Source organism: Barbatula barbatula, assembly GCF_947034865.1.
Source record: "Barbatula barbatula genome assembly, chromosome: 15".
NCBI classification, from domain to species: domain Eukaryota; kingdom Metazoa; phylum Chordata; class Actinopteri; order Cypriniformes; family Nemacheilidae; genus Barbatula; species Barbatula barbatula.
In genome coordinates, this window is record NC_136778.1 from 1,179,258 (window position 1) to 1,204,758 (window position 25,501).

At 39.5% G+C, this 25,501-nt stretch overlaps 2 protein-coding genes across 4 annotated transcripts; both read left to right on the plus strand.

Moving 5' to 3' along the window:
* The first annotated feature begins 1,645 nt into the window (after positions 1–1,645).
* filip1b (filamin A interacting protein 1b) lies at positions 1,646–22,697 on the plus strand. 3 transcript variants are annotated; one of them, XM_079474408.1, is made up of 7 exons: positions 1,646–2,149; positions 10,967–11,239; positions 11,810–11,983; positions 12,132–12,310; positions 15,680–18,431; positions 19,551–19,608; positions 21,300–22,697. In XM_079474408.1, exons 2-7 carry the CDS (start codon positions 10,973–10,975, stop codon positions 21,335–21,337), a joined length of 3,468 nt encoding a protein of 1,155 aa, XP_079330534.1. In that variant the 5' UTR covers positions 1,646–2,149; positions 10,967–10,972; the 3' UTR covers positions 21,338–22,697. The 3 variants fall into 3 exon arrangements, with proteins under 3 accessions (XP_079330534.1, XP_079330533.1, XP_079330535.1); XM_079474407.1 differs by lacking the exon at positions 21,300–22,697 and having other exon boundaries at positions 19,551–20,086; XM_079474409.1 differs by lacking the exons at positions 1,646–2,149; positions 10,967–11,239; positions 11,810–11,983; positions 12,132–12,310; positions 21,300–22,697 and adding an exon at positions 14,902–15,045 and having other exon boundaries at positions 19,551–20,086.
* Positions 22,698–22,825: 128 nt separating this feature from the next.
* cox7a2b (cytochrome c oxidase subunit 7A2b) lies at positions 22,826–25,432 on the plus strand. The gene is made up of 4 exons (XM_079475055.1): positions 22,826–22,875; positions 23,667–23,756; positions 25,069–25,153; positions 25,266–25,432. Exons 1-4 carry the CDS (start codon positions 22,858–22,860, stop codon positions 25,322–25,324), a joined length of 252 nt encoding a protein of 83 aa, XP_079331181.1. The 5' UTR covers positions 22,826–22,857; the 3' UTR covers positions 25,325–25,432.
* Positions 25,433–25,501: the final 69 nt, after the last annotated feature.

Sequence of the window (25,501 nt, forward strand, 5' to 3'; positions counted from 1 at the left end):
GCTATTTGCACTCAGTGATATTTTTTTTATAAAAAATAAAGATAATACATTTTTTAAACGTGTCTATACCCTAATATCCATTGAAAACATTTATACCGTTACAATGACAACACAAGTGTCTCATGACGTCACAGCGTTAGTGAAGGTCACAAGAGAATTTCAGATTTTCTCTGTAAAACCCTTTTAAAAAGTTGTGTTTTTGAAAACAAAGAAAGCCAAACGGAGACATTTTTGTAAAAAGAGACATTTTTGGACTTTCCTCTTAAGGTGGTGGTGTTCAGCAGGATGTCACTTATAATTGTTTCAGTCACATGACAAATGAATAAAACCGTAAATAGACGGTCAGTCTGTTTGGACTGTGTGTAGGGGTTTCAGATTCTTTGGACAGACACGCATCTCTGTCTGTAATGAATGGGAAATGTGTTTCATTGCCATACATTGATCTACATATATTATCACTGATAATGTGAATAGTACGCTGGGATGCTTGTGTGCTGCCTACGGTCAGCTCAGAGTATGCCACAAACCACACTAGCATTCTTCTTTCACTTTTTAATTACGATTTCTTGACGTATCTGACCAAAATGCACATATTTGTACTTGTGGGTGATGTTGTGCTTTGAATGAATGCATTGTCTAAAATAAACCTCAAAACAATGACATGAGTTTTTGGTTTGGATTATGATGCTTAATAACTGGTTCAGGAATAGGTCGTAAACTCTGTGTTTTATTTTCTACAAATGTGTCGGGATAATTTACTCGTTGATATTATATATTGTCATTTTATTTTATACATATAGAGATGAGAAATAAACGTTTAAACAAACCTGTTTAAATGACATTTCTAACACGTCTATGTCAGTCTTTGTCATATGATGTCAAGCTTGTGACGCTAAAGAAAGACAATTACACTCCGAGGAAGCAAACGTTTCCCATAGTAAAAGATCTGTGATCGCTCTTATGTTGTTTACATGTAAACGTTCTTAGAAACATGAAAGATCCAACTCTCAGTAAGATATTTTTAACATAAACATATGTGATCCTCAAACGTATTTATTACGTTGGATACGTGTCATAAAATAATCTCCAGGTATAAAACACGACACACATTTTTTGATCCTCTAAAACTCTCATTACCATAATGAATCTGAATAGTTTTAAGCCAGTAATTCTTATTTTCCTCCGTGTTTTATTTTTAAAGATGCCTTTTTATTGACTTTGGCAGATGTACTAGACAGTACAAATATGAATAGTACCATGAAGCATAAACATTTCTAAGCGTTAAAACTTCATGATTTTTATGGTGATGAGAATTTAAGAAGAACATAACTGTTAGGTCATTTTATGATTCCAATGATTCCAGAAGAGTTTTGTTTTTCCTTTTCCTTGATATGGGACCTGGACATCTTTTGTACAGGTTTCGAGAGGTTCATCAAGCTGACCGTCCCAAACATTTCCCCACAGTCTCCATCCAAGTCCCTGATACAGGAAAAAGTGGATTTCTACCCCGGCAACTGCTCGGCGGGTTACGACAGTCTTTTCCTCATTTGGCTCAATACCATGGTCCAGCTGTCATCAGGGTTCACAAGCGTCCCCCCCCTCAGCTGCTAAATGCTACGAGAGACTGAGCGCATGGGTTATAATTAGCTCTTAGTCGACACACCACTTCACTGTTGAGAACATAAAGGAGTGCCGGGTCTCTTCACACTCTCTAAACTGTCTATCGTGTCTTTCTCTCATCCAGAACACTGGAAACCAAAGAAGAGAAATCAACCAGGTCGGACCACCTCTGCCTCCTCTTCTTATTGTTCATATTCTCTCTCTCTCTCTCTCTCTCTCTCTCTCTCTCTCTCTCTTTCTCTCTCTCTCTCTCTCTGAGAATCATTGTGCTTGCTCAGACTTGGATACTGGACGGCGCATAGCTCACAGGGTCATAGTATTCAAACGGTTTCGGTTCTGACTGCAGGAGCAGATGACGACGTGAAGATCGTCCAGCAGGAGGTTTTTTGTGTGATGGTTTATTCCAGGAACAGTTTGCTTCAAGTGGACATTTCTCATGTTGACGACACATTTTAAAAAACTTCACAGACTTTGAAGCAAAGTCATCTTCATTGAACTGGTGCCTGAAGCGTGGGAACACTTAAAAACGGTACGTCACATTATTTTAATTCATATATTGATTGTCTTATCAGTACATTCATATTGAAATAGTTCAGAAATCTCCTTTTTACTGACATACGCTGTACTGTGAAAATTCGCACAGAATTGATATTTTTGTGTCGGAAGACATTATAATGTAACGGCAGTAACTTTGAAGAACCGTAAAACATTGAGCGTAACCGTTGAGAGGTTTATTCAAGAGTTCTCCCAGAGGTCAAACGTAATCATCCTTATCTCATTCCAAACCTGTATGAAAGTAAGTAAAAGTAGAAAATCCGAAGGAACGGGACGTTGAATGAAAACGAGCACTCTCAAACTTTAGGAAAGGAAGAAAAAGGGTTCGAATCCGCATCGCCAAATTGACATTGAGCTGTCAGCATTTAGTGTCACGGATGTGGCGTGTTTCAACACATAGAAGCGTGAATGATTTTGAGAGCTAATCCTCCGAAGCCATACAATAGCATTATGTAAGCTGTTCGAACCGTTTAAATATTATATTTGTGGACTGAAGAAATTCACACAGGTTGAAGAAGTGTGAACCGCTCCTTTGAAAAGTTGACTTCATTGTGAGGGTTTGCCTTCGGTAAACGCTTCATCAGATTCCATGTCCTATAGAGGAGTGTCTTTCAGTCTGAGCTCTGGGGAACTGAGGATAAAACAGAGATGCTTGGCAAAGCCGCAGCGCTTTGAAGTTTCAACCTTTCAGTCATGATGTCTTAAATCAGCCCGTGTGACCTAATATTCCCTCTGGACTTTGACTCTGAACTGTCTAAACACTTCGGTTTGTGAAGGCCGAGGAGTCCGCTGCTCATATTTCTCTCATGAGAGGTAACAGAAGAGTTAAAGTACAGAATGCATGTGTTTAGACTCAGACAGAAGATTACAAATAAAGCTGGAATTTGACTGGAGTCATCATGATGTTTGGCTAATTTCTCACACACACCTCCCTTCTTCCTGCCGGGATGGTGAGCCAAATGTTTCCCTTGAATCATGTGCTGCAGTTAGCGCTCGTGTCACCGATGGACTGATAGGACACGGGTTGTGACATCAGTGTGCTAATTCTGCACTGCCATGTGAGACTTAAACAACAAGCCTTCACTCCTACTGTCTGTCCTCACGTCGTCATGGCATCAGAACATACACCGTTTGTGTGTGTGTGTTTGTTTGTTTATGTGTGTAGTGTATTTTTAGCTAACACACAATGTCCAAGATGGCAGTATCACTGTTTAAGCTTGGCATAGCACACTTACTAAAAAGTACAAAGATATGTTTTAGAAGTCGCATGTTTTGCTCGGTTGGTAGAGTATTGTGTTTGCAACGCAAACGTCACGGGTTTCAAGATTAAATGCAGGTCAAGTTGCCTCTTAATGTGCCAAGTGCATGTAAAAGTACTTTGGCGGACCGTATAGACGGTTTCATCAGATGCATGTGCCTGGCCTGAAGTTAACTTCCGGTCTGTGTTTGTTTATCGGTCTGACTAGTGACGCCGTTAATATAACAATTCATTTTATATTGAATTTATAGTAATATCTTAATTGTGTGAAGGATAATCCACAGCTAGCCATGCGTTGAAGGGTTTTAATGCACGATTTGGAGGCCAAGAACCCCCCGACGCCAAGTGCATTAAAATGAATGCACGGCTAGCTGCGGATTATCGCGCTTAAACTATGGTCAATTGCCAAGTTAAAGCGTTTATTGATGTTTACAGTGTAATATTAGAATAAACAGGTTGAAATGACAGATATTTTGTACGTTAATTTCAAACTGACTGTGCGTTAAAGGGTTTTAATGCACAACTTCCAGCCAATCAGTATCAAGTATTCAAAGAGACATTGGTATAAATTAAATTAAGATACTCAACTTTCTGGAGGTCTACCGTGTCGTTGCTGCCGAAATCGTCTATAATGATATGTAAATAAGCATTCAGTATCAAGGTATTTACCGTATAAAAGTACCGTGGTTTGAGGTTCTGTACCGTGGTATTTTTTTTACCATTGTATTATTTAGTTTTACTAAGAATTTATTTCACAGGCCTGTTTAAAAAAATGCTAGTCTAGATCTGTTTTTATGTAAGAATAAATCACAGAAAAATAAAGAAGTGAGGTATACTTGTTTATTTAATAAAGAGGTGGATTGATGTATATCAGCAGAAAGATGATTTCCGCCATGTGTGAAGCGTTAAAGTCTTCACCTGTTAGTACTTGGGAAAAACACTCCCTTCAGGAAGGGTGTGAGGCGCTATAAATGACACAGCCGTGGGACTCAGAATTAACAATATATCATTACAGCCAAAACAGACTCGGCGGTGAGGTCATCTTTGTGCTGCGGCCCACACCTATTGTCAGAACCGATCGTGGCATCGGCCCAGACGCATTAATGTAGACGCTGAGAGATTCCAAGCCGCTGATGGCCGTATGCTTTTCCTTTCTTTTTTAGCAGATACTAGTATATAAGGTTCCTTACAGTCTCTCTGGAGTGTTAACTTAAGACTGCGTTCCAGTTCACACAGATGCTGTGTGTTGAAATATTGTACTTCGCTGGCGATAGGAAAGTGCATTTTTTCAGTATGCAGAATCACAGTACAAAAGTGGTAGCAAACAATAGATTTGTGTTATACAATTGTGTCTTGATATCAGAGATCCCTTTGTCGCGTAGTTCTGTAGGGGGTGTGTAATGATGTTGCTTTTCTCTTGTCGCCGTTTGAAAACAGTAAGAGATTATTGATCAAGGAACCCGCTAGCTATGTTTACTGTACATGCATCAAATAATCGAGTTATTGGACTGATGGATCAAAGTGTACTGATGGATCTTAATGTAAACGTCAAACTTAATCCAAAATAAAAGTTGGATGGTGGAAGGGATGATGTAGACCTGAAATAATTCAATTAACATGACAGAATTAAGTATGTCAACTAGGGATGCCTAAATCCTTTCTCTGCCATATCGGTATCAGCCGATAAATGGTCATTTTTTATGTTATCGGTATTTGCCGATAATACAATATATTATTGCCGATAAATCATTTCATCTGGTTAAACTGCTTCAGCTGGACGCTGCCCACATATAAAATAAAGCACAGTTCTGTCTTTCTGTCGTGATCATTCACTTGTTGATGTAGGTACGGTATGTACTGTAGATACAGTATTTTTCAATGTGTAAGTGATAGGAACAAAAGCATATTGTTTAAATCAGACCGCGGTCTGAATGTTGTCTGTCTTCAGATCTGTTAGACATGTGGCTATTAAAAAAACAATTCTGGGTTGCTCGGGAAGAACATCTACCATTTGTTTATCAAATAAAAATATACCAGAAGAGTTTGAAGGTTAAATGTAAAGTAAACTTGGTACATGATTTTCAGGGGTAAAAGAGAACTAACGGTTTCCTTGTTTTCTGCAGTCGTCCACTTTTTACCCTTTTTTTACATCTTAGGGAATATTCAGATACTGTATATCGACCAATATATCGGTTATTGGCTTCCAATGTTAAAGAATTATTGGTTATTCTTCACGGCCAAAATGTACATATCGTTGCAACCCTAATGTAAGCACTTGAATCTGAGTATTTTCTCATTTGGATTCATAAATATCAATGATGTTTATGTCCAAATCTTAAGTGTATTTTCCAAGCAAGTCAAACACGCTATTCGATGGTGTTTTTCGTTTTTGTGTGTCAGAAAGTTGAGGGTGTGTGTATTCAAAGGTTTGCGTTCTACGCCGTGCAATTCTGTAAACAACGTGAAGTTATACTTAATATTTGTAATAATATATAATAATTGTATTTTTTATTTATAAATAACTGTTGAGATTCCATGTTGCAATTGGTTACGATAAAATATTGAATGCAATAATTTATTACAGATTGGTCATTCCGTTCACCCCAGCTGTGATTAGTTTCGCATTTTTCCATTGTCCTCCTTTTTTACTGTACGAGAGCAATGACATCATCATCTTCACATCAGAAAAGCACGAGGTCTGAGCTGAGGTCATGCTGGAATCCGAGCGAAACCATGCAGAGATTAAAACCCAGCTTTATCACTAACATTTACTCATCCGTCGCAGCTAGGCCAAACAAAAGAGAGCGTGCTTATATAACGGACTCTAAAGGCGTGTGTGTAATGCTGAGGTCATTGCAAAATGTATTTCTCGTTCTGGGTCAACAGATCTGGCAACCTGCGAACTCCTTTCTGAAGGAGCCAGTGGAAAAGATTTTCTAGATAGCAGCTCATTCGCATTAAAGTACATCACTGCGGTTGTGTTTGTTGGGTCATTTCCAGAAACCGTTTTAGAATCAGCGTACGAATTGAAAAATTAAGAAGGTGACATAGACATAGGCATAGGTTTAATAGACATCAGCAATTTTTCCAAAGAGAAAGTTTTACCAAAGAGAGTTGATGGAGCAGTTGTCACGTTCTGTGGTCAAATAATATAACAAAATATATATTGTATAGTAAAAGCTAATGAAAGCTGTGACTGTTCTATCCCATGTCTTTTAAAGGGGTCATATATTGGACGGCTAAAATGAACATTATTGTGTGTATTTGGTTTAATACAGTGTGTTTACGCAGTTTACGTAAAAAATGTCACATACCGTGCATTACTGTTGCTCCTCTGTGCTCTTGCTTTCTAAAACGCCTCCATTTACTACATTTCGTTACACTGTACTTGTATATGTGTAATGACAATAAAGTTGAATCTAATGAAATCTAATTTGGAACAAAGCTCATCGTGTAAAAGCGCAGGATGCTCTGATTGGCCAGCTACCCAATGCCTTGGGATTTGCCGAATACCTCAAACATGTGGTGGAAATGTAACGGCCCTTTCCATATGCCGTAGGGCTGGGCGATATGTATCGCGATTCACGCTACTGTCTAAATCGATTCTGAAATCGATTCGATGTTTTATGGACAGCTCTTCTGTGAACTACGGCTCTTTGATCACTAGGAAGTGCTACTCAATCTAAAACTACTAGAAGATTGCGTCGTTTATAAGGAACATTTGAAGAAGCAACGCTCGTCAAACATCATCACTATAAATATACTTTATTATCATGAAAATACCTGAAAAGGTTTGAAGTGCAGCGATGGAATATGACCATTGGCATTTCTTCTTTTGTTACCAAAGATCACTCGTCATATGACTTCTTTATATAACAGATTATTTTTATTTTAGGGCTGTCAAAAGATGAATTGCAATAAATCGCATTTAGATTAAAAGTTTGTGCTTACATAATACATGTCTGTGTACTGTGCATATTTATTTTGTATTTAAAAACTCATACACATTCTCATATTTACATTTTACAATTTTTACCAATAATTAAAATGACTTATGAACGTTTATAAAGTTTATATTTTACTTAGATATATGCATGTATGTGTTTATAAATACAAAATAATATGCACAGTACACAGACGTATGTTATGTAAACACGCTTTCATTCTGAATGCGATTTATCGTGATTAATTGTTTGACAGCCCTATTTTTAATAAGTTTATTTCTTTGGTAAAAAGCTGTTTAAGTTGCTGTGTAATGTACCATGGGACGGTCCTCATGATCATAAAATAAACCCTTAGTGGGAGAAAACATCTCGATCACACTGTGTGTATTTATTTTGTGATGATGACTATCCCCTAATAAAATTGCACACGCAAATGACCGTGTGGACGCAAGGACACGAGCTTAAACAAAAAAGTAAATCTGATAGACTCCTGAACCTTCACCTAAAACATCACAGCACATTTTAAACTAGGATACAGTTTATGACTTCTATTTATGAACATGTGCGCTCTACAACCTCTCAATGTCATCTCGCTCTCTCTCTCCCCATAATTCTATTGAATTCAGGCACAGCTTGTGGGTGTGAAAGGGTGTTGTGAATGTGATATCAAAATCTGTGATACAGTAAAAAAGCTTGTGCATTGGAGAAAATGATTATTAACCAACCTCAGTCTGAAAAGCGAACTTCATAATATCTCACTTCTTCTTCTTTGTGTCTGCCTCACAGGAAGGTTATGTGCGCCTCGTGTGTGTTAAAGATTACCGTATGATGAGCTTTTGGCAATTATATCATCAACACGAATGCAATGCTTCTGCAATAACACATTTTTCTCAAGTATCGTGTATTTGTGTGTCTGTGCCTGTCCGGGTCTGTGACCACTATGACCAGTCTTGAGTATCATCAAAGTATGTTAAAGCCTTTAAACCGATGTGAGATGACCAGTCGTATCAGTGGTTCGGAAAAAGCAGTTTTATTCTCAAAGGGGTGGTCTACCATGACCGGATGTGTTCAAACGAGAGCATTCGCTTCTCATGTCAACCTGCAGAGACATCAGGGTACTCGTGAGCCTGTGAGATAACAAATCATAGACGTCTGCAGTATGTTGTTTTCGGAGGGTGTTGTCTTCAGTGTACATCGTGCAGTACGTCACTTCTCAACGGTGTCTTAACGTCTGAAACGAAGTGGGAAATTTCACAAGCTGAGATAGATGTGCCCTGTTAAATATGACAGCAATGCCTGGCAGGCACGAAGCCTAGATGAGTTATGCCAACAAACAATGTGCCAGTTTTTTGACCTGCATGTCCGTTCTAAATATACAGTTAACACTACCGCTCACCTCGGCTGAAAATACCTGAAGAATCGGAAGAATTAAGAGCTGCAAGTAACCATCCTTCATTCAATCCGTATGCCATTATAAATGTCTCCAATGCGTGGATTAAGAATTCAGGGACCGCTGGGCACAAGTGTCTTGTAGACCACCCCATACGCACAAGATTACAACCTGAAGGACAATATCTGTACACATTCTACATCATATAGGATTTACAACTCAACAATGCTTTTCTGGACCAGCAACAACAATATCAAGACATTTTCCAGCACACTGTAATTCACCGGCATTTGCAAGCACACACTGCCTCGCCTCGACCTATATTCATTCAGTTCTGTCTGATTCTTCCTTAATTCACACACAAAACTGATTTTCTAATAACGAAAGCCAGAAATTGGTAAAGTAAGGCAGTTAGTCCTGATAAACATTATATCAAAATTCTTTAATGGCGAAGAACACCACCAAACTCTTAGATTTTGATATTTTAAGGACAAGCGTGAGGGTATTGTAACTGACTGTCACCGGTTCTATTCGCCCTGCTTTGCTCGGGCCTCGAACCGGTGACTACCCGGATGTGAGACGACCACAGTGTCTAATGTCTGTCGCTAGAGCACCTCTGATGGTCGGGGAGTGAGGTTTACACACTGCACAGCTCTTCACTAGCCTATAGATTATATTTACGACAATAAAGCCGTTTTCATTTACATATTTTCTGTTTCTAAAAGTTAATAAATCAAAACTTGCTAACGTTACCCCTGGGCCGGTGCCCATAATGCCCATTGGATAATCCGGCCCGGATGTCTCCAAAGACGCCCGTGTCTCGGTCTGATTGGTCCACCCGGTGTCTCCTGTGTGGACGTCTCTATAAATACAGTTCAATTTCAGCACCGAACAGCTGGGCTGAGCATCCAGGGAGCTCTTGAGATGTGAAGTACACAGAGTCAGTTGTAAATATATAGAAGACAAATTCACGTTTATATCCACCGGCTGCCTCGGCCTCTAATTACAAGAGAAGTAATGTCACCCCAGGTGTCAGGGATAATCAGACATATATAAATACACCCATCTCAACACTTTCTATGCTTTATTTATTTTGTTTGTATGTTATTTTTATGTTGTATTGAGGTTAAACAGATGAGAATTAGAGGTTAGCTAAACAAGTCAAAGGTCGGGACTGAAATTAATATTCCCACCCCTACATGACTAATATAGACCACTTTGCTAGATGGTCCAGATGCACTTCCGGTCTACTTTTTTTTATCGTACATACTTAAATCTCAAAGATATTCCTTTAAATTCAGATTTGGTAAATGTTGTATAGGCTGTATTTTGTAGTTTTGAAGCAGCGTTGGTTTACATCATCTGTGGTGGTCTGCAGTGCAGTGAATTGAGAGTGAAGATATTTGATCAGAAGATGATTTTTTTTGCCCGGCGAACAATAACACGGGTGATTAAAATCACACTAATCTAAGTGTGTGAGATTTGTATCGATTCTGTCAAAACTTTATGACCTGTTGTGAAATTGAGCTTTTTGAACATCTTGTTTCGATTTTTAAGATATTAAAGTCTTTTTTTCCGGATGCTTTTCTAGTGGGAACGTGGATCCCGAGAGATGTTTGGGTTGTGAAAAGAGGATTGTGGGATATGATGTCAGAGCAGAGAGGTTCGGTGTGAGATCATAAGGGAGGGAGTTCATACGCTGTTTATCAAAAATCTTGACGTCGTCGTTGAGCTCAGCAGTGATTACACAAAGAGCTCTCTCTCTCTCTTTCTATCTCTCTCTCTCTCTCTCTTTCTATCTCTCTTTCTCTCTCTCTCTCTCTCTCTCTCTGTCTCTCTCTTTCTATCTCTCTTTGTCTCTCTCTCTCTCTTTCTATCTCTCTTTGTCTCTCTCTCGCTCTTTTAGGAAAATCCCCCACTTAAATCTACAGATGGGAACATGAGAAACTTGCAGATTGATGAACTCCATATTATAATATTGTAGCCAAAAACCTGTGTTTGTCTAGTAGATGGGTGAATGTTAGAAAACATATCAAGAACATGTGACCTGTTCATATATAATCCCCCAAAACAAAGAGTTTGTGTTCGGTTATGACCGTACAAATTGTCCGACGTGGCATCAGAATGGCACGTGTCACACTGTACTTGAACACTCGGTGTATCTGTCCGTGTTCATCACGTTGTTGTTTGCACGTCCAGGTGAAGATGAGGTCAAGGACCAGCGATATGGAAGGATCAGAGAACCGACCGTTTGCTAAAATCCACAACACGGAGAAAGAGAAAAGCGTGCCGGAGCAGATGAAGAAGCAAACCATAGGTCAAAAGGAAAGCAGCGGGGAGAATATTGTCGTTTCTGGAACGCTGAAAAAGCCGCAGAACCCTCACGAGACGCAGCAGAGAAAAGCCGGACTGATGGACCTGTCTAAGGAAGAGCTCATCCGTCTTCTGGGTGTCATGGAAGGAGAAGTTCAGGTGAGACTTGGACGTGTGATAGAATTGATTTTATGTCTACCGTGGTAATAAGTTTACTCCAAAATATCTTGGTAAAAGAGGTAACTTGTTAACGTGTGCATTAATCTGCACGATGGATTTTTGGAAATCGACTATCCGTGTGCTATAAGAAAGCTCATTTAAGCATTCTATCATTTGGCAGATTGCTAATTCTACAACCAAATACTATGTAACCCAATATAATGCGAATGCTAAGGAAGGGCCGAAAAGCAGCGCACGCTGCATGAAATACTCTATCCCATAATGCAAGTGTACTGTATTTAGCACATTCATACACTTTAGGCAGAATGCATTTATCCATTGGAATTCCAGCCAGTCTTATGATTTGCTTTTAATGCGTAGAGCTCCCCCTGCTGGTGTATAGAGAGAACGCTATTACATTTTCAGAACAGCGTGAACGATTGACCTAATAATTGAAAAATTCAGCGTTAAGATATATTCGACCAGCACTGTCAAAAGAGTATCATACAGGGACTTTTCGGATGAAAATGATATCAACATTTTATGTAACACAATGATTGTGTTCATCAGGCACGTGAGGACATTATTCACATGCTCCAGTCTGAGAGAACACGACCAGAGGTTCTAGAGGCCCATTACGGTTCTGCGGTTCCCATCCAACCCCTGCAAGCCCTGCAGAGAGACAGTCTGATGACCAGCAGTGACATGACTAGAGATGATGTGTACGACATCCCCATGATGGAGGTGTGATTTCATCTCTACTCCCTTCAAAACGACCTTTCTCGTAAAGAGAAGAGACCGTTCAGCCGGACCGTGCAAATCATTTTGATCCATTCATCAATGTTTGAAATATGTTTTGACATGCATGAATATAAAGATGATGTTTCTACAGCTGGACCGTTTGGAGGAGAAGCAACGAGAAACGTACAGACGGATGTTAGAGCAGCTTCTGTTAGCAGAGAAGTGTCACAGACGGACGGTCTCCGAGCTGGAGAGTGAGAAACGCAAACACGCCGACTTCATGAATAAAAGCGACGATTTCACCAACCTGCTGGAGCAGGACAGAGAGCGGTGAGCGGGTCTGCACGGTCGCGTGTCACAAGCCCTTGTCTGAACTATCTGACTTTTACTTTAAGGATTTAGATTCTCGGAGGAATCTGCTTCAGCTTTCATAGCTCAGGAGATGTGATGTAGTGTAAGAGCTGTTTGTGTCACAAATGAAATATCAATGACACGTTTTATTGGAGCTTTGTCTCAGTATAGGTAAGATATTTAGAGCAACTGTGGTGTTGTGTATTATAGACATTGCAGATATTAGAAATGCTTTTTATCTGTTGAAAATCAGGTGACTCATACCTGCGAAATCCAAACAAGGTCATGATGAGATAATGAGATCATTCATGTTCACATGATAAGAACCTTATGAGGGTTTCTCTGTCACGCTCCTCTGAATTCCCCCTAAACTTTAGAAAAGCATGATTTTAAAACAAAGATTTTAACATTTTCTAAATATTATACATTCATGACTTTTTTTCGTCTGTCGGGTGAGAATCATTTCATTGGTCGCCTAGAAAACAACGAGCCACGTGTTGTTTATTTTTGGGGTTTTCTCAATAGTCAATGGTTACTCAGAAACCCATCAAAACCTAAATAAATTCAAACCCAACAACAAATGCCTAAACATAATATTTGTAGCCATGTGACGACTCGTTGAAATAAAACTTAAAGCCCACATGAAAGTACACTGTTATAGTATTTACCATGTAGTATAATCTGTTTAGTATACCAGAGTGATTATAGTTTTGTTTTGTTTTATTCATATTTAAAATACCTTTTATTTTTTTATCTTTAGTTTTTATGTTAGTTGTAGTTCATATTTCTAAGCAACTTTGCTTTATGCTTTGTCATTTGATTATTTATTTGTTTATTTTTAATGTTACTATATAATATTTATTATTATAATTGAACATATAATAATTTTTAGGCAATTTTTCACTAGTCAAATATTTGATTTGACTTCAACCAACAGAAACTTTTCTAAAGTTCGTTTCATTTAAGGAAACAAAAATGACCTTTTAGTAAACTACTGGAAGTTGATCAACCATAGTAAACCGTGTAGAATACTTTAATATTTACTATAGTAAAGTTCAAAAACACTACATATGTATCTATGAATTCCACTATAGTAAAGCAGTATTGTTTCATGTGTGATGTTTCTTAGCTCTGGTGTTTTTACCAGTATCACGCTGATCTCTGAGCGCTGTGTGTGAGCACATTCCTCCATGATTCTCTCATTTCACAGATTCATAGCAGGTGAGGTCACGCTATCACCACACCACCTGGGACTGAATGACGGGTGGAGACGGGGAATCCCGCCAAGAATATAAAACTGCAGCGTGCCGAGCTTCTGCAAGCTCCTGTGATGTGCTTCCTCCTCACATTACCCCTCTCTCTTCTTCACTCTTGTTGTTTGTTAACCTCTCATTTTAGAAACCCTGTAATTTGAAGACAGGAACTAGTTTTGTTCTTTTATTGGAAGAAGGTCACTGCGAGACAGACACTGATCTTTATCTATGTAAACATTCATATTGAGTTAAAATCTGAATTCACCTTGTTTACTAACTGCAAAAACCTTTTTAAGTCGAAGAACCTTACCACAGTAAAGTTTAACATAGTTAAAACTACAATATACGTACATCATACATTACCAAAATGTATGCTTCACTATAATATACTTCAGTATACTACGTTACAACAGTTTACTATAGTAAATACCAGTGTTTACTCAAAATACTAGTATACTGTAGTATTTTGATGTCTTTATTTATATTTCAAGTGTAAAACATTAGAAAGGGTCATTTAGAAATTGACAAGCTGTGTGAATTAAAGTTTATTTGTGTAGGGTGACCATACGTGTCAGTTTTCCCGGATGCACCCTGGCCAAGGTTTGGCTGCGTCCTCCGGAGGTCACATTTTTCGCATACGTCATCACGGTTGTCTCATTTGAGTAAAATAATAAAATTAACATTTATTTCTCTTAACATGCAATCATTGTAGTTGCTTGCCTAAAATAATAAACCCCGGTGACGTGTGCGCCAAAGCTATAGAAATCCTGGCCAGGACACGTCCGGGAAAAATGGCACGTATGGTCACCGTAATCTATGTCTGTATTGCAAAATGTTTTTTACTTACGGTAAATCAAATGACACCATCCCATTTATACGAAATACCGTGTCATTGTTCTCCCACAAAACAAAACCTTCCCCTGCATTGTCATCCAGTTCCCATGGGAACACAAAGTCGCAAGTGAGAAAAGCAGTAAATGGGTCATTTCGGTCAAGTTTATGTGAGCTGGAAAGGGAGCTCATGAAATGCTGCAAAAGATTGAATGTGTTGGCCATCAGTTTAATTGACTGTTTCCTAAAACAATATCCTGACTCGGACAAAGAGAGAGTGAGAGAGAGAGAGAGAGAGAGAGAGAGAGTGAGAGAGAGAGAGAGAGAGAGAGAGAGAGAGAGAGAGAGAGTGAGAGAGAGAGAAAGCTGGGAAAAGAGTCCGAAAGCTGTCTGTTAGCTCCTCCTCCTCTCACCGAATAAGGTCAGAAGAGTTGTGTGTTAGTGGGATGATATCACCAGTGCCGTTTCACACAACGTTCACCTCTCACTGTGATGATGACATGTTTGGAATGTGATGGTTAACACAGGATCCTTGAAATGATGCGGTGAGCGTCTCTGCAGAGTAGTTAAAGTTGTGCGGTTCACATCGCTGTAGACATGGATCTACCTGGACTGCTTCCCAGATAGATGGTGAGTTTGAAAACTGTTTAAAGAGAATGCAAATGAGCAGTCGGATTGGATCGGTACTGTAGAATTCTCAGGAAAATTAGGTCATGGAATTGTGAATAATATACTGTGGGTTTTTTGGTGGTGTCTGGCATTTATTTTGCAATAGGCGTTTATATAAGTTTGTGAGACTCCCGCAAAGCAGGTCAGGTTAAACATTTACCAGCATCGTAGATGTTTCTTTAAGTGGCTGAAAATCAACTCTTGTGATGTGTCGACTATTATCCCGGTGGGAGTGATTCCCCATTGATCTGTCAAGCTGCTGGGGAGCTGTTGCAATGCTGTGACCATGTAAGCGTGAAACTCTCAGTGACTGAGGGACAATCACAGCTTCCAATCTGTTCTCTCAACTGACATGCTTTTTGTCTGTAGAAACATTCAACTGTTTTTTTCTGAGTCTACTCATGCATTTGGGATCATGTGCCAGGAATTGCATGGGTTGTGTTTTTTTCTCATTTAATACTGTTAAGAGTTATATCATATAAAATATAATTATAGTGTATGATTGTTGTTGTTACCGATCAATTTAGGTAAAATCCCGTTTGGGAGGAATTGCGTGAACTTTGTTTTGAATGAGTCCTTAATCGTGTTTTTCCAGACTCAAGAGACTGTTGGAGCAGGAGAAAGTGTACCAGGCTCGGAAGGACAAAGATCACCGAAAACATCTTGAGAAGGTTCAGGAGGAGCTGGTCAAGCTGAAATCATTTGCACTGATGCTGGTGGATGAAAGGCAGCTTCACATTGAGAAGATTGACCAGCAGACACAGAACGTCCAGGAGCTCAGCAAAAAGCTGCATGAAAGGGAGCAACAACTGGAAGTCGTCAACAGCAAAGCTAAAGACGACAGCTTGAAGATTCAGAGGTTGGAGCTTGACTTAGAACATAAGACCTCTAAATTCACACAGGAACATGAGGAGATGACCACCAGGCTCACCAAGACAGATTCTGAAAGCCGACAGTTGCGTCTGAAGTTGGCTGGCTTGTCACGCAAGATCGAGGAGTTAGAGGAGACCAATCGTACGTTACAGAAATCTGAAGAAGATCTGCAAGACCTGCGTGACAAAATAAGCAGAGGGGAGTGTGGAAACTCAAGCCTTATGGCTGAGCTGGAGAACCTTCGGAAGAGAGTTCTGGAGATGCAGGGAAAGGATGAGGAGATCACGAAAACAGAGACGCAGTGCAAGGAGCTAAAAAGAAAGCTTCAGGATGAGGAGAACCACGGCCGTGAGCTAAAACTAGAGGTGGAGAAACTGAAGAAGAGGATGATGGACCTGGAGAAACTGGAGGGAGCTTCTAACATGAGCAAATCTGAATGTGCTCAACTTCACACCAACCTGGACAGAGAAAGAACCTTGACGAAGAACTTGGCCTGTGAACTAGAGACGGTAAAAAAACACATCAAAGAACTTGAGAGCTCCGAATCGAGACTGGAAAAGGCAGAGAAGAGTTTGAAAGATGACTTGGCGAAACTGAAATCATTCACTGTGATTTTGATGGACGAAAGGAAGAACATGGCAGAGCGAATTAAACAGGAGGAGAAGAAAAGGGAAGAGCTGAGCAAAATGTTCAAAGCGGAGCAATGCAAGGTCACGGACGTCACCGAAAAGCTGATTGAGGAAAGTAAAAAGCTTCTTAAATTGAAGTCTGAGATGGAAACAAAAGTGTCCACGCTTACAAAAGAAAATGAGGACCTGAAGTCTCAACTCGCAGGTGGAGAAGAGAAAATCATAGATCTGAGTGCAAAGGTATGTCAGATGCAAAGTAAACTAGATGAGCAAGAGGAGAGCAAGTGGGAATCTTCCAGAAACAAGGTTGGATTTTCTGATGAGGACAACAAGGTTAAGGAGCTCACGCAGGAGATCGAGAGACTCAAGAACCGTCTGAAACAGCTTGAGGTGGTTGAGGGTGATTTGTTGAAGACGGAAGATGAGTACGACATGCTTGAGAAGAAGTTTAGAACTGAGCAAGACAAAGCCAATTCCCTGTCCCTGCTTCTTGAAGAGATGAAGACCCAGATCACCAAGAATAAAGCCATAGAGAAAGGAGAACTGGTGAGCCAAGAAGCTGAGCTTAGACTACGCTGCAAAATGGAGGAGGCCAGAACGAGAGATCTTCGAGCCGATGTCCAAGCTCTGAAGGAGAAGATTCATGAGCTCATGAACAAGGAGGACCAACTTTCCCAGCTTCAGGTGGAGTACGCTGTTCTCCAAAAGCGATTGATTGAAGAGGAGGAGAAAAAGAAAAACACGAGTCAAGAGGTCCTTAAACTAACCAAAGAGCTGGAAGCTACAAAGCGTTACAGTCGTGCTCTTAGACCCAGCATGAATGGAAGGAGAATGGTGGACGTTCCTCTCACTTCCACTGCGGTACAGACGGAAGTCGATATGAGCGAACACGCCGAGGATGAGACTCCGGCCGTGTTCATTCAGAAGTCCGTTCAAGAAGAAAATCACATCATGAGCAACTTGAGGCAGAAAGGTCTCAAGAAGCCTACGGTGTTGGAGTGTTACCCGCCGGCAGCCACAGAGATGGCCGTGAGGAAATCCTGGAACCCTTGGATGAAAAAGAAAGAAGCTGTAACGATCACCCAAGAGTTCATATCAGACAAAACAACCCAACAGGTCAACGGAACAATATCTCCAGAACTAACCATGTCTCAGAAAACAGGTCGACCACTCCATATTAAGGTGACTCCGGATCACCAGAACAGCACGGCCACGTTGGAGATCACTAGTCCACGAGCTGAAGACTTCTTTGCCAGCACTACTATCATCCCAACTCTTGGTCTCCAGAAGCCACGGATAACTATCGTTCCTACCTCCATGCTGACAAAGTCCAAAGCAAACAACGGAGCGAGTGGTCCGGAGCGGACAAAGTCTCCGGTTACCATCACAACCATCTCTCGAGCCAAATCTCCTGAAAAGGGTAAAACCGACCATCCCACCTCTCCTCTGGCCTTCATCACTGTTAGCGCGACGCCGGTCTCCCATGCCTCCCCGGAACCACAGGAGATGACCATGGGAAGGGCTATGTTCAAGTTGACCCCTGAAAAGCAGACCGTGCCAACGCCCGTCCGCAAATACAACTCCAATATAATCACAACAGAAGATAACAAGATCCATATCCACCTGGGCTCACCTGGGTTTAAGAAACCTCAGGATGATAGAAGTGGCACGGTAACCCTTTGGCCCAATGGTGTAAGTTCAGACAGCATGAACACGGGGACGGTTCTGCGCTCTCCGCGTCAGCTGACCGCTCACGTGGGGAACTCGGGAACACAGGGCAAGGTGACCAGCAGCATCACGATCACTCCCATCACATCGGCACCTTCACGATCGACTCAGTCTGTAGTGAGTATCACATTTGATTTGTGTTTTGAAGTGCATAAGTGTGTGAGCATACTATTGTGATTGTAAATTGTCATTTAACCATTAATATTGTGATTTTGTGTCCCTGAAAACAAAAGTGTAATATTTAATCTTCTACATTACAGTTGCTTCTGAAATGTTTCAAAATGATATCAGGCGGTGCCTGCTCTCTAGATAGCTCTCTTTCAAGGTATCAACAAAAATCAAATGCATTCCCCTTTTATATATATGATTTCTAACACAAGAATGGTGTTTGTCTACCCAGTAAAATCCTTGAGATAGTGGCACCAACTGACAACCTTCCCCATACCTTAATCTGAGATAAATTGGCTTTAATTATTATTAGCACACACTTTATAGTGTTATGTATGACTGCTTTCCTTGCCTTACACATCCTACTAAAATAAACAACAGCTATAAAAGCCTGTTACGAGAGATTATGCATGACAAGAACAGCATCTGACATATCGACTTTAAGAAATTCTAGTTTCTGAAAAGATTTTCATTTTGGAAATGAGAATTCTTATCTCTATTCAGTTTGAAGTCAAATTTTAAAAACGCACAAAGAGATAAATACGTTAAGCAGCCTGCAATTTTGTTTGTGATGGAGAGAGACAAAGTTACGGATTGCAGTTTTTCAACAATTCTTTATATCCTAGATAGTATACGTCTGTAAAATGTCTGCTAAAGATCTGTAAAACATCTGCTGTGTAGAGACATCTTAGAAATGTCTTAGAAAAGGAAGTATTGCATACATTCTGAATCATAAACATCTTAAAGACATCTTCTAAACGTCTACATGACATCTGGCAGAAAAAAGGTCTCAATCTTGCAGATGTAAATGCAGCCGTCATTTAGACGTCTCTGAGATGAATGTGTGCTGCTTTCAGGGTCGTTGATGCATTTTTCATGACTATGTTAGACACTTTCGTAAAGGAGTCTATAAAAGGTTCATGTTCGGAAATAAAAGGTAATCTACATACGTAAATATGAAGGCCATACTAAAGGTTATTTAAAACAAGAAGGGATATTCACCCAAAAATGAAAGTTCTGTCATTCTCAAGTTTTGACAGACGTATGTGTTTTGTTGTCTTTTTGCAGCATGGGACGAATGTGCAGTCACCTCGCTCCGCGGCAACAAGAATCCCTGTGTCAAAAGGTATGAAACCAGGGAAAGCGGTTATAGGCCTGTCCACGACGTCACGCTCTGAGAGCCAATCTATGAAAATTGAACTGAGGAAATCTGCCGTTTGCAGCTCTGTAACCGCAGGAGGAGGAAAGAGCTGAGAGCGACTCGTGTTAATGTACCACTGAAACCGTATCAAACACATTCATTCAATCATTTCACTGAGCCTGCCACTTTTAAACTGAGTCACATGACTTCTATTGTAAATATTATGTCATATCAATCTTTATGTACAGATATTTACGTTCAGGATTTCACATGAACGTCAGCACGTTTGTTTTCCAGCTCATTATCTCTAACCTTTTATCTTGTTTTCTTTCTTTTTTCTATTTATTTTTATCACTTCACTAATGTTTTGTTTTGTAAAGCTGTTTGTGGAGGTTTCCAAATGGCTAAAAATGTAATTGTGTGATTCCACGAAATAAAACATGTTTCTGTCTTCAGAATACACAGATAGCTTGTTATTTGGGCTTTTTGGAGTCACCAACACATGCATCACATGCATACGTACACACGCACCTCATCATCTTATCAGAGGCATTGAATATTGATCAGGAAACCTCCATGACATGTGAATAACATTAAGGCATGTGCCAACGATCATCACAAACTCACTCATTCACAGACCACAGGTATTTTACACAGAAGAAAATCTTTTGGTTTTGTGTTCATATAATTGAAGTCAGTGGCATTCAGTCTGGTTTGGTAACCAGCGTCCTTTAAAATATCTTCTTTTGTGTTCCGAAGAAGAAAGTCATACAGGTTTGAAATGACATCAGGGTGAGCAAATGATGACAATATTCTTATTATTGACTATCCCTTTAAATGATATCAACAGAAGCGCTATTCAATTCCTTACAATTTAGAAACAACACTGCCTAGACTTTGATAGTTAGGCGTTAGTGTGAAACAGTCTTTGTTTAAATGTGGTAACATTTCAACTCAAATCAAAAACAGTCCCTTAATGATAAAAGTTTTGAAAAAAAAGAAGCCACCAGGAGAAATTTATGACTGTCATTGAGAGTAAATAAATGATCATTTTGGGGCTGTAAGGTTCATCTTGAATCAATGCTTCTCCTGAGATCTGTACAACTAGAAACGAAAAATACAAACGTTCAAACCAGTGTGACATTCTCATTTCATGTTTTCATTTGGGCTCTTGAGCTGCTTTTTAATTTGTATGAATTATAGCTTTTTGAAATGTGTTAGAAAGCTACTAAAGTCTTAACATGTGTTCACAGTTTTTCAAAAGTCAATGACGTGACGTGGCTAAGAATTCGGCACATTAAATTGACATTAGACTTTATTGAAATTGCTCAGCATCTTGGTCATTATTCTTTGTTACTGATGTTCTTGTGTATCAGCAGCTTTTTCATTGGATTAATTCAGTTTTCATCGCACTGCCAATAATATGACTGTTTTCATTTTCTAATCCATCCGTGTACTATAACACGCTCTGACAGCTTGCCGATGACATCACTCGACAGCGCTACAATTCTGAGAAAGCGGTCATAAAATCCTGCTGATATTTTCCCCATTCGTGATTCTGGCTCCTAAGACGCATTTACACCAATCGGAAAACGATTCTTTCCATGAGGTCAGCTGCTGGAGTTTAAGAGCTCATTGTGTCTCAGTTTGCTCACGTTCCCTGTTTTCATCCTCAGAGAATGTTGTGCTCCATGTGAATCGAGAGCCACGCTGAGATGTGTTCCAGCTTCACTATGATACGGCTCGACAGATCGAAGCCCTGCGCACCACACCGCTGAGAGAACACCAGATCCATCACACCTGCACACCTGTAGTTCGGTTGGGTTCGTGCATGAGTCCGCAGCATAGGATGATGAAGATGCAGTAGAGTCGGATTCAGAGTATTAAGGGAGTAGAAATAGAAAGTGTTCGGGATGTGGAATTGAGATTTGGAGAAAAAAGTGTCAAAGTGAAAGGCTACAGTATGTTAGGAGAAATATGTTTTGTAAGGATTGAGACGTCAAGCTGATTTGTTTAAATTTCCTAAATCAATTTAAAAAGCGGTATGTCAATGGAAGACACATATAGAAGCTTTAACAGTAACACTTTATATCAAGGTACCCTTTATAAAGAATTTATAAATGTGTTCATTAATTAATAATACGTCATGCACAAATGCATTATGTAGCCGTTATAACTGCATTTATAAAAAGAGGGATTCTAACGAAATACCAGCCAAATAATGAGCCGTGTTTAAATCACATGTTATAAATGCTTAATAAATGTATTTGTTTATTTGACTCGAAAGCAGATTTATTATTATCTTGATGTTGTTTGTAATATAGGCTGTCAGATGGACACTGTAAGGTGTTGTGTTGTTTTCCTTACACCAGCTCACTATTTGGCGGGTATTTCATTAGAATCCCCCTTTATATTCATGCAGTTATAACTCCTTTATAACACATTTATAAATGTGTTCATTATTTTTAATAAGTAATTTGCAAATGCTTTTTGAAACAGTTATAACTGCATGAATAAAAAGAGGAATTCTACCGCAAAATTCCTGCCAAATAGTGAGCCAAGTTTAACTCACATGTTATAAATGCTTAATGTATTTGTTCATTATTTATTTGACTCAAAAGCAGATTCATTATTATCTTGATGTTCTTTTCAATATAGTCTGTCAGATGGACACTGTAGGTGTTGTGTTGTTTTCCAAACACCTGCTCACTATTTGGCAGGTATTCCATTAGAATCACCCTTTTAATTCATGCAGTTATAACTGCTTTATAACGCATTTGTAAATGACTTATTATTCATTATTGAACACATTGAACAAAAACATTTCAATTCTGTTTTAGGCAACTGTACAAGGCCTATCTGACTTTTTGAGATCAACGACTTTCCCTGAATATGCTCATTTAATACAGAACTACATCATTACGAAGGTAAAATGGGTGTTTATTGAAAGGTTTTTGATGGCACGGGTCTATGTAAAAAAAGGGTATGTGCTTTTTAAACTCTGTGTATGTGACTGTAATGAAGTCTGTGTTCGCCAACACCTGGACAATTCACTGAATAAATGTCTCAAAGTGTCTTGTCTGTTTTCTCTTACTCTGCCGATCTTTACATTAAGAAAGGAAAGTTGAAGTATATGAATTGATGTGACGTAACGGCGGTGTTTCTCCAGTGCAGCAGGGGGCGCTGCTGTTATTTCTCTTTCTCTCTGCGTCTTCAGTCACACACGCGTGGAAGATGCTTCGACACATCACGGTAATTGTTATATTTAATTATGTTACTCGTTGTTAAAAAACACATCATGTGTGACATCTTATAAATCATCAATTATGTTCTGGATTCACTTTGAAATTAGAGGTTGTACTTTAAAACGCGTTTGTTTCACTGCAACCGAAACGCGGAAGTCAAGAAGCGTTTAAAGTTCTGCACGTTCACCAACAAAATAAACATTTGGATTTAAAGACGTTTAAAATGTCACAATTGTTTCGTTTTCACACATTAAAATAGTTCAGACATTATGTCATTCATTAAACAAATCGAGATGTCTGAATGTCCATTAGGTCAGTAAAACAAGATCAAACTAAGTTGTGTCTTTATAAAACTATCAGAGTTTATATTAAAACGACTAAAGTCGGTGTTGTTGTTTATTCTGCAATCATTTTCACACCAACCGCCTGCAAAAATGCTCAGAAAGTGCAGTTAGGTCACAGAGATGCTCTTGAGACTTTTGTTTACAGGTGTAATTTGCTTTGTTGATATTTTATTGTCTAATGCAAGGACTTTCTAATATTATTTATTAAAAAACTAAATGTGATTATCAATTACATTCAAGCATTCCGTTTTTATATAAAATGAAGGAAATAAAACAAAGAGATTCATCCTGAAGAAGAAGCAACATGTGGAGAGCTGATATACAAAGTTGTTTTAGTTCATATTAATATTTAATTAAATCTTTTTTAGTTATTTTGACAGAATTAGGAATATTGAAGGCAGGGGCAGTGAATGCTGGGAAAAATCAGTAGAAAGTGAAGTGTGTTCTTTCTCAGAACCTTCATCAGGTTTTCAGACGGCAGATCTCCAGCAGCGTCCGGCGAAAACTGGAGAACAAGGTTGCAGAAAAGCAGAAGATCTTTCAGGTAAGTTCACATGCCATCTGTGTCACAAGTTTGTCATGTATTAACTTCACAGGACATTAACATTTAGTCATTTAGCAGACGCTTTTATCCAAAGCGACTTACAAAGAGTTCAGGGAGCAATAAGTGACAGGTCATAAAAGAGCAATAGGTGCTAATACAAAGTTTCTAGTTTCAACAAAAGCCAGAAGAGAGAGAGAAGAGAGAGGGTTAGTGTGGAGGGACACTGTTGACCGTTAACACGTTTGTGTCTTTAAATGTCATCAGCTTACACTTTATATCGTTTTTATATCAAACTCTCCAACTCACTGACACTGAAGTCACCAGACGTCTCTCCAGACACCCCACCACCTGTCCCCTTGACCCAATCCCCTCCCATCTCCTCCAGGCCATATCCAGCACACTCACACCTGGACTCACACACATCATCAACACCTCCCTGCTCACCGGCAATTTCCCATCCACAGTCAAACAGGCCCACACATTTGACCCCTCTACTACATACAGTTACAGACCTGTCTCACTCCTCCCATTTATTGCAAAAACTCTTGAAATGGCAGTTTTCAACCAGGTGTCTTCCTACTTATCCCACAACAAACTACTGGATGACATGCAGTCTGGCTTCAAAACAAACCACTCCACTGAGACGGCACTGCTATCTGTCACAGAAGCACTGCGGCTAGCCAAGGCGGAATCTAAACCCTCAGTCCTGATACTGCTAACCCTATATGCTGCGTTTGACACTGTCAATCACCAGATTCTGCTAGCAACCCTGTCATCTCTAGAAATCTGAGGCTCCGCTGGTTCCAATCCTACCTCTCCGGTAGATCCTTCAGGGTGTCATGGAGGGGCTCGCTGTCCACGGCTCACCACATGATTACTGGGGTCCCTCAGGGATCGGTGCTTGGACCGCTGTTTTTTTCCATCTACATGGCGTCTTGTAATGCCTTCTTATAAAGGCAGTAAATCGCTTTCCCGCTCATTCTCCTTCACAACTCCTTCCTGGTGGAACTTACTTCCTAACTCATTCTGGTCAACCACATCTCTCACAACCTTCAAAACACTACTTAAAACCCAGCTCTTCTGTGAATGCTTGACAGACACATTCAAAAAAAATGATGTACACTAACGTTTTTAACTTTTACACTTTTTTTAAACTAGTAACTTTGTATTAGCTCCTATTGTATTGTTGCTCCTGTATGACATATCGCTTATTGCTTCCTGAACTCTTAGTAAGTCGCTTTAGATAAAAGCATCTGCTAAATGACTAAATGTAAATATCTGCTTAATAACATCTGTGTTTACTGCTGTGTAGGAGGCCAATGGAATGCCAGTACATCTGAAGGGAGGGATCGGTGATGCTGTTCTTTACAGAGCTACTATGGGACTCACAGTGCTGGGTGTGTCAATGCTGCTTTGTTATGATGTATCGGTCATTGATCACTGTTAATAATGTGATGTATGTTCTATGTTGTAGCTGTATTCACTTTTTATTCATGTGTCTGTTTTCAGGAACAGCGTGTGTCATATATGAGCTTGTAAAGGCAGCCGTCCCTCAGAAGAAAGCTTGATTTCAACTTCCGGTTTTTCTACATCTACATTGAGTGTATTTATACTTTCTTTTGAAAGGCAAATGGGACCAATGTGATTTTAGGAAAATAAAATGAGTATCATAAACAGATCTGTATTTTTTCAACTCTTCTATTTTTTGAAGGAATAGCCGCAGTGGTTATGAGCTAAGATTACTT

Coding starts and splice junctions, on each gene's coding strand:
- filip1b (XM_079474407.1), top strand. CDS start 10,973: ATGAGGTCAAGGACCAGCGATATGGAAGGATCAGAGAACCGACCGTTT. Junction 11,240..11,809: donor TCATGGAAGGAGAAGTTCAG/GTGAGACTTGGA, acceptor TGTGTTCATCAG/GCACGTGAGGACATTATTCA. Junction 11,984..12,131: donor ACGACATCCCCATGATGGAG/GTGTGATTTCAT, acceptor ATGTTTCTACAG/CTGGACCGTTTGGAGGAGAA.
- cox7a2b (XM_079475055.1), top strand. Junction 23,757..25,068: donor AAAAGCAGAAGATCTTTCAG/GTAAGTTCACAT, acceptor ACTGCTGTGTAG/GAGGCCAATGGAATGCCAGT. Junction 25,154..25,265: donor TATGGGACTCACAGTGCTGG/GTGTGTCAATGC, acceptor GTCTGTTTTCAG/GAACAGCGTGTGTCATATAT.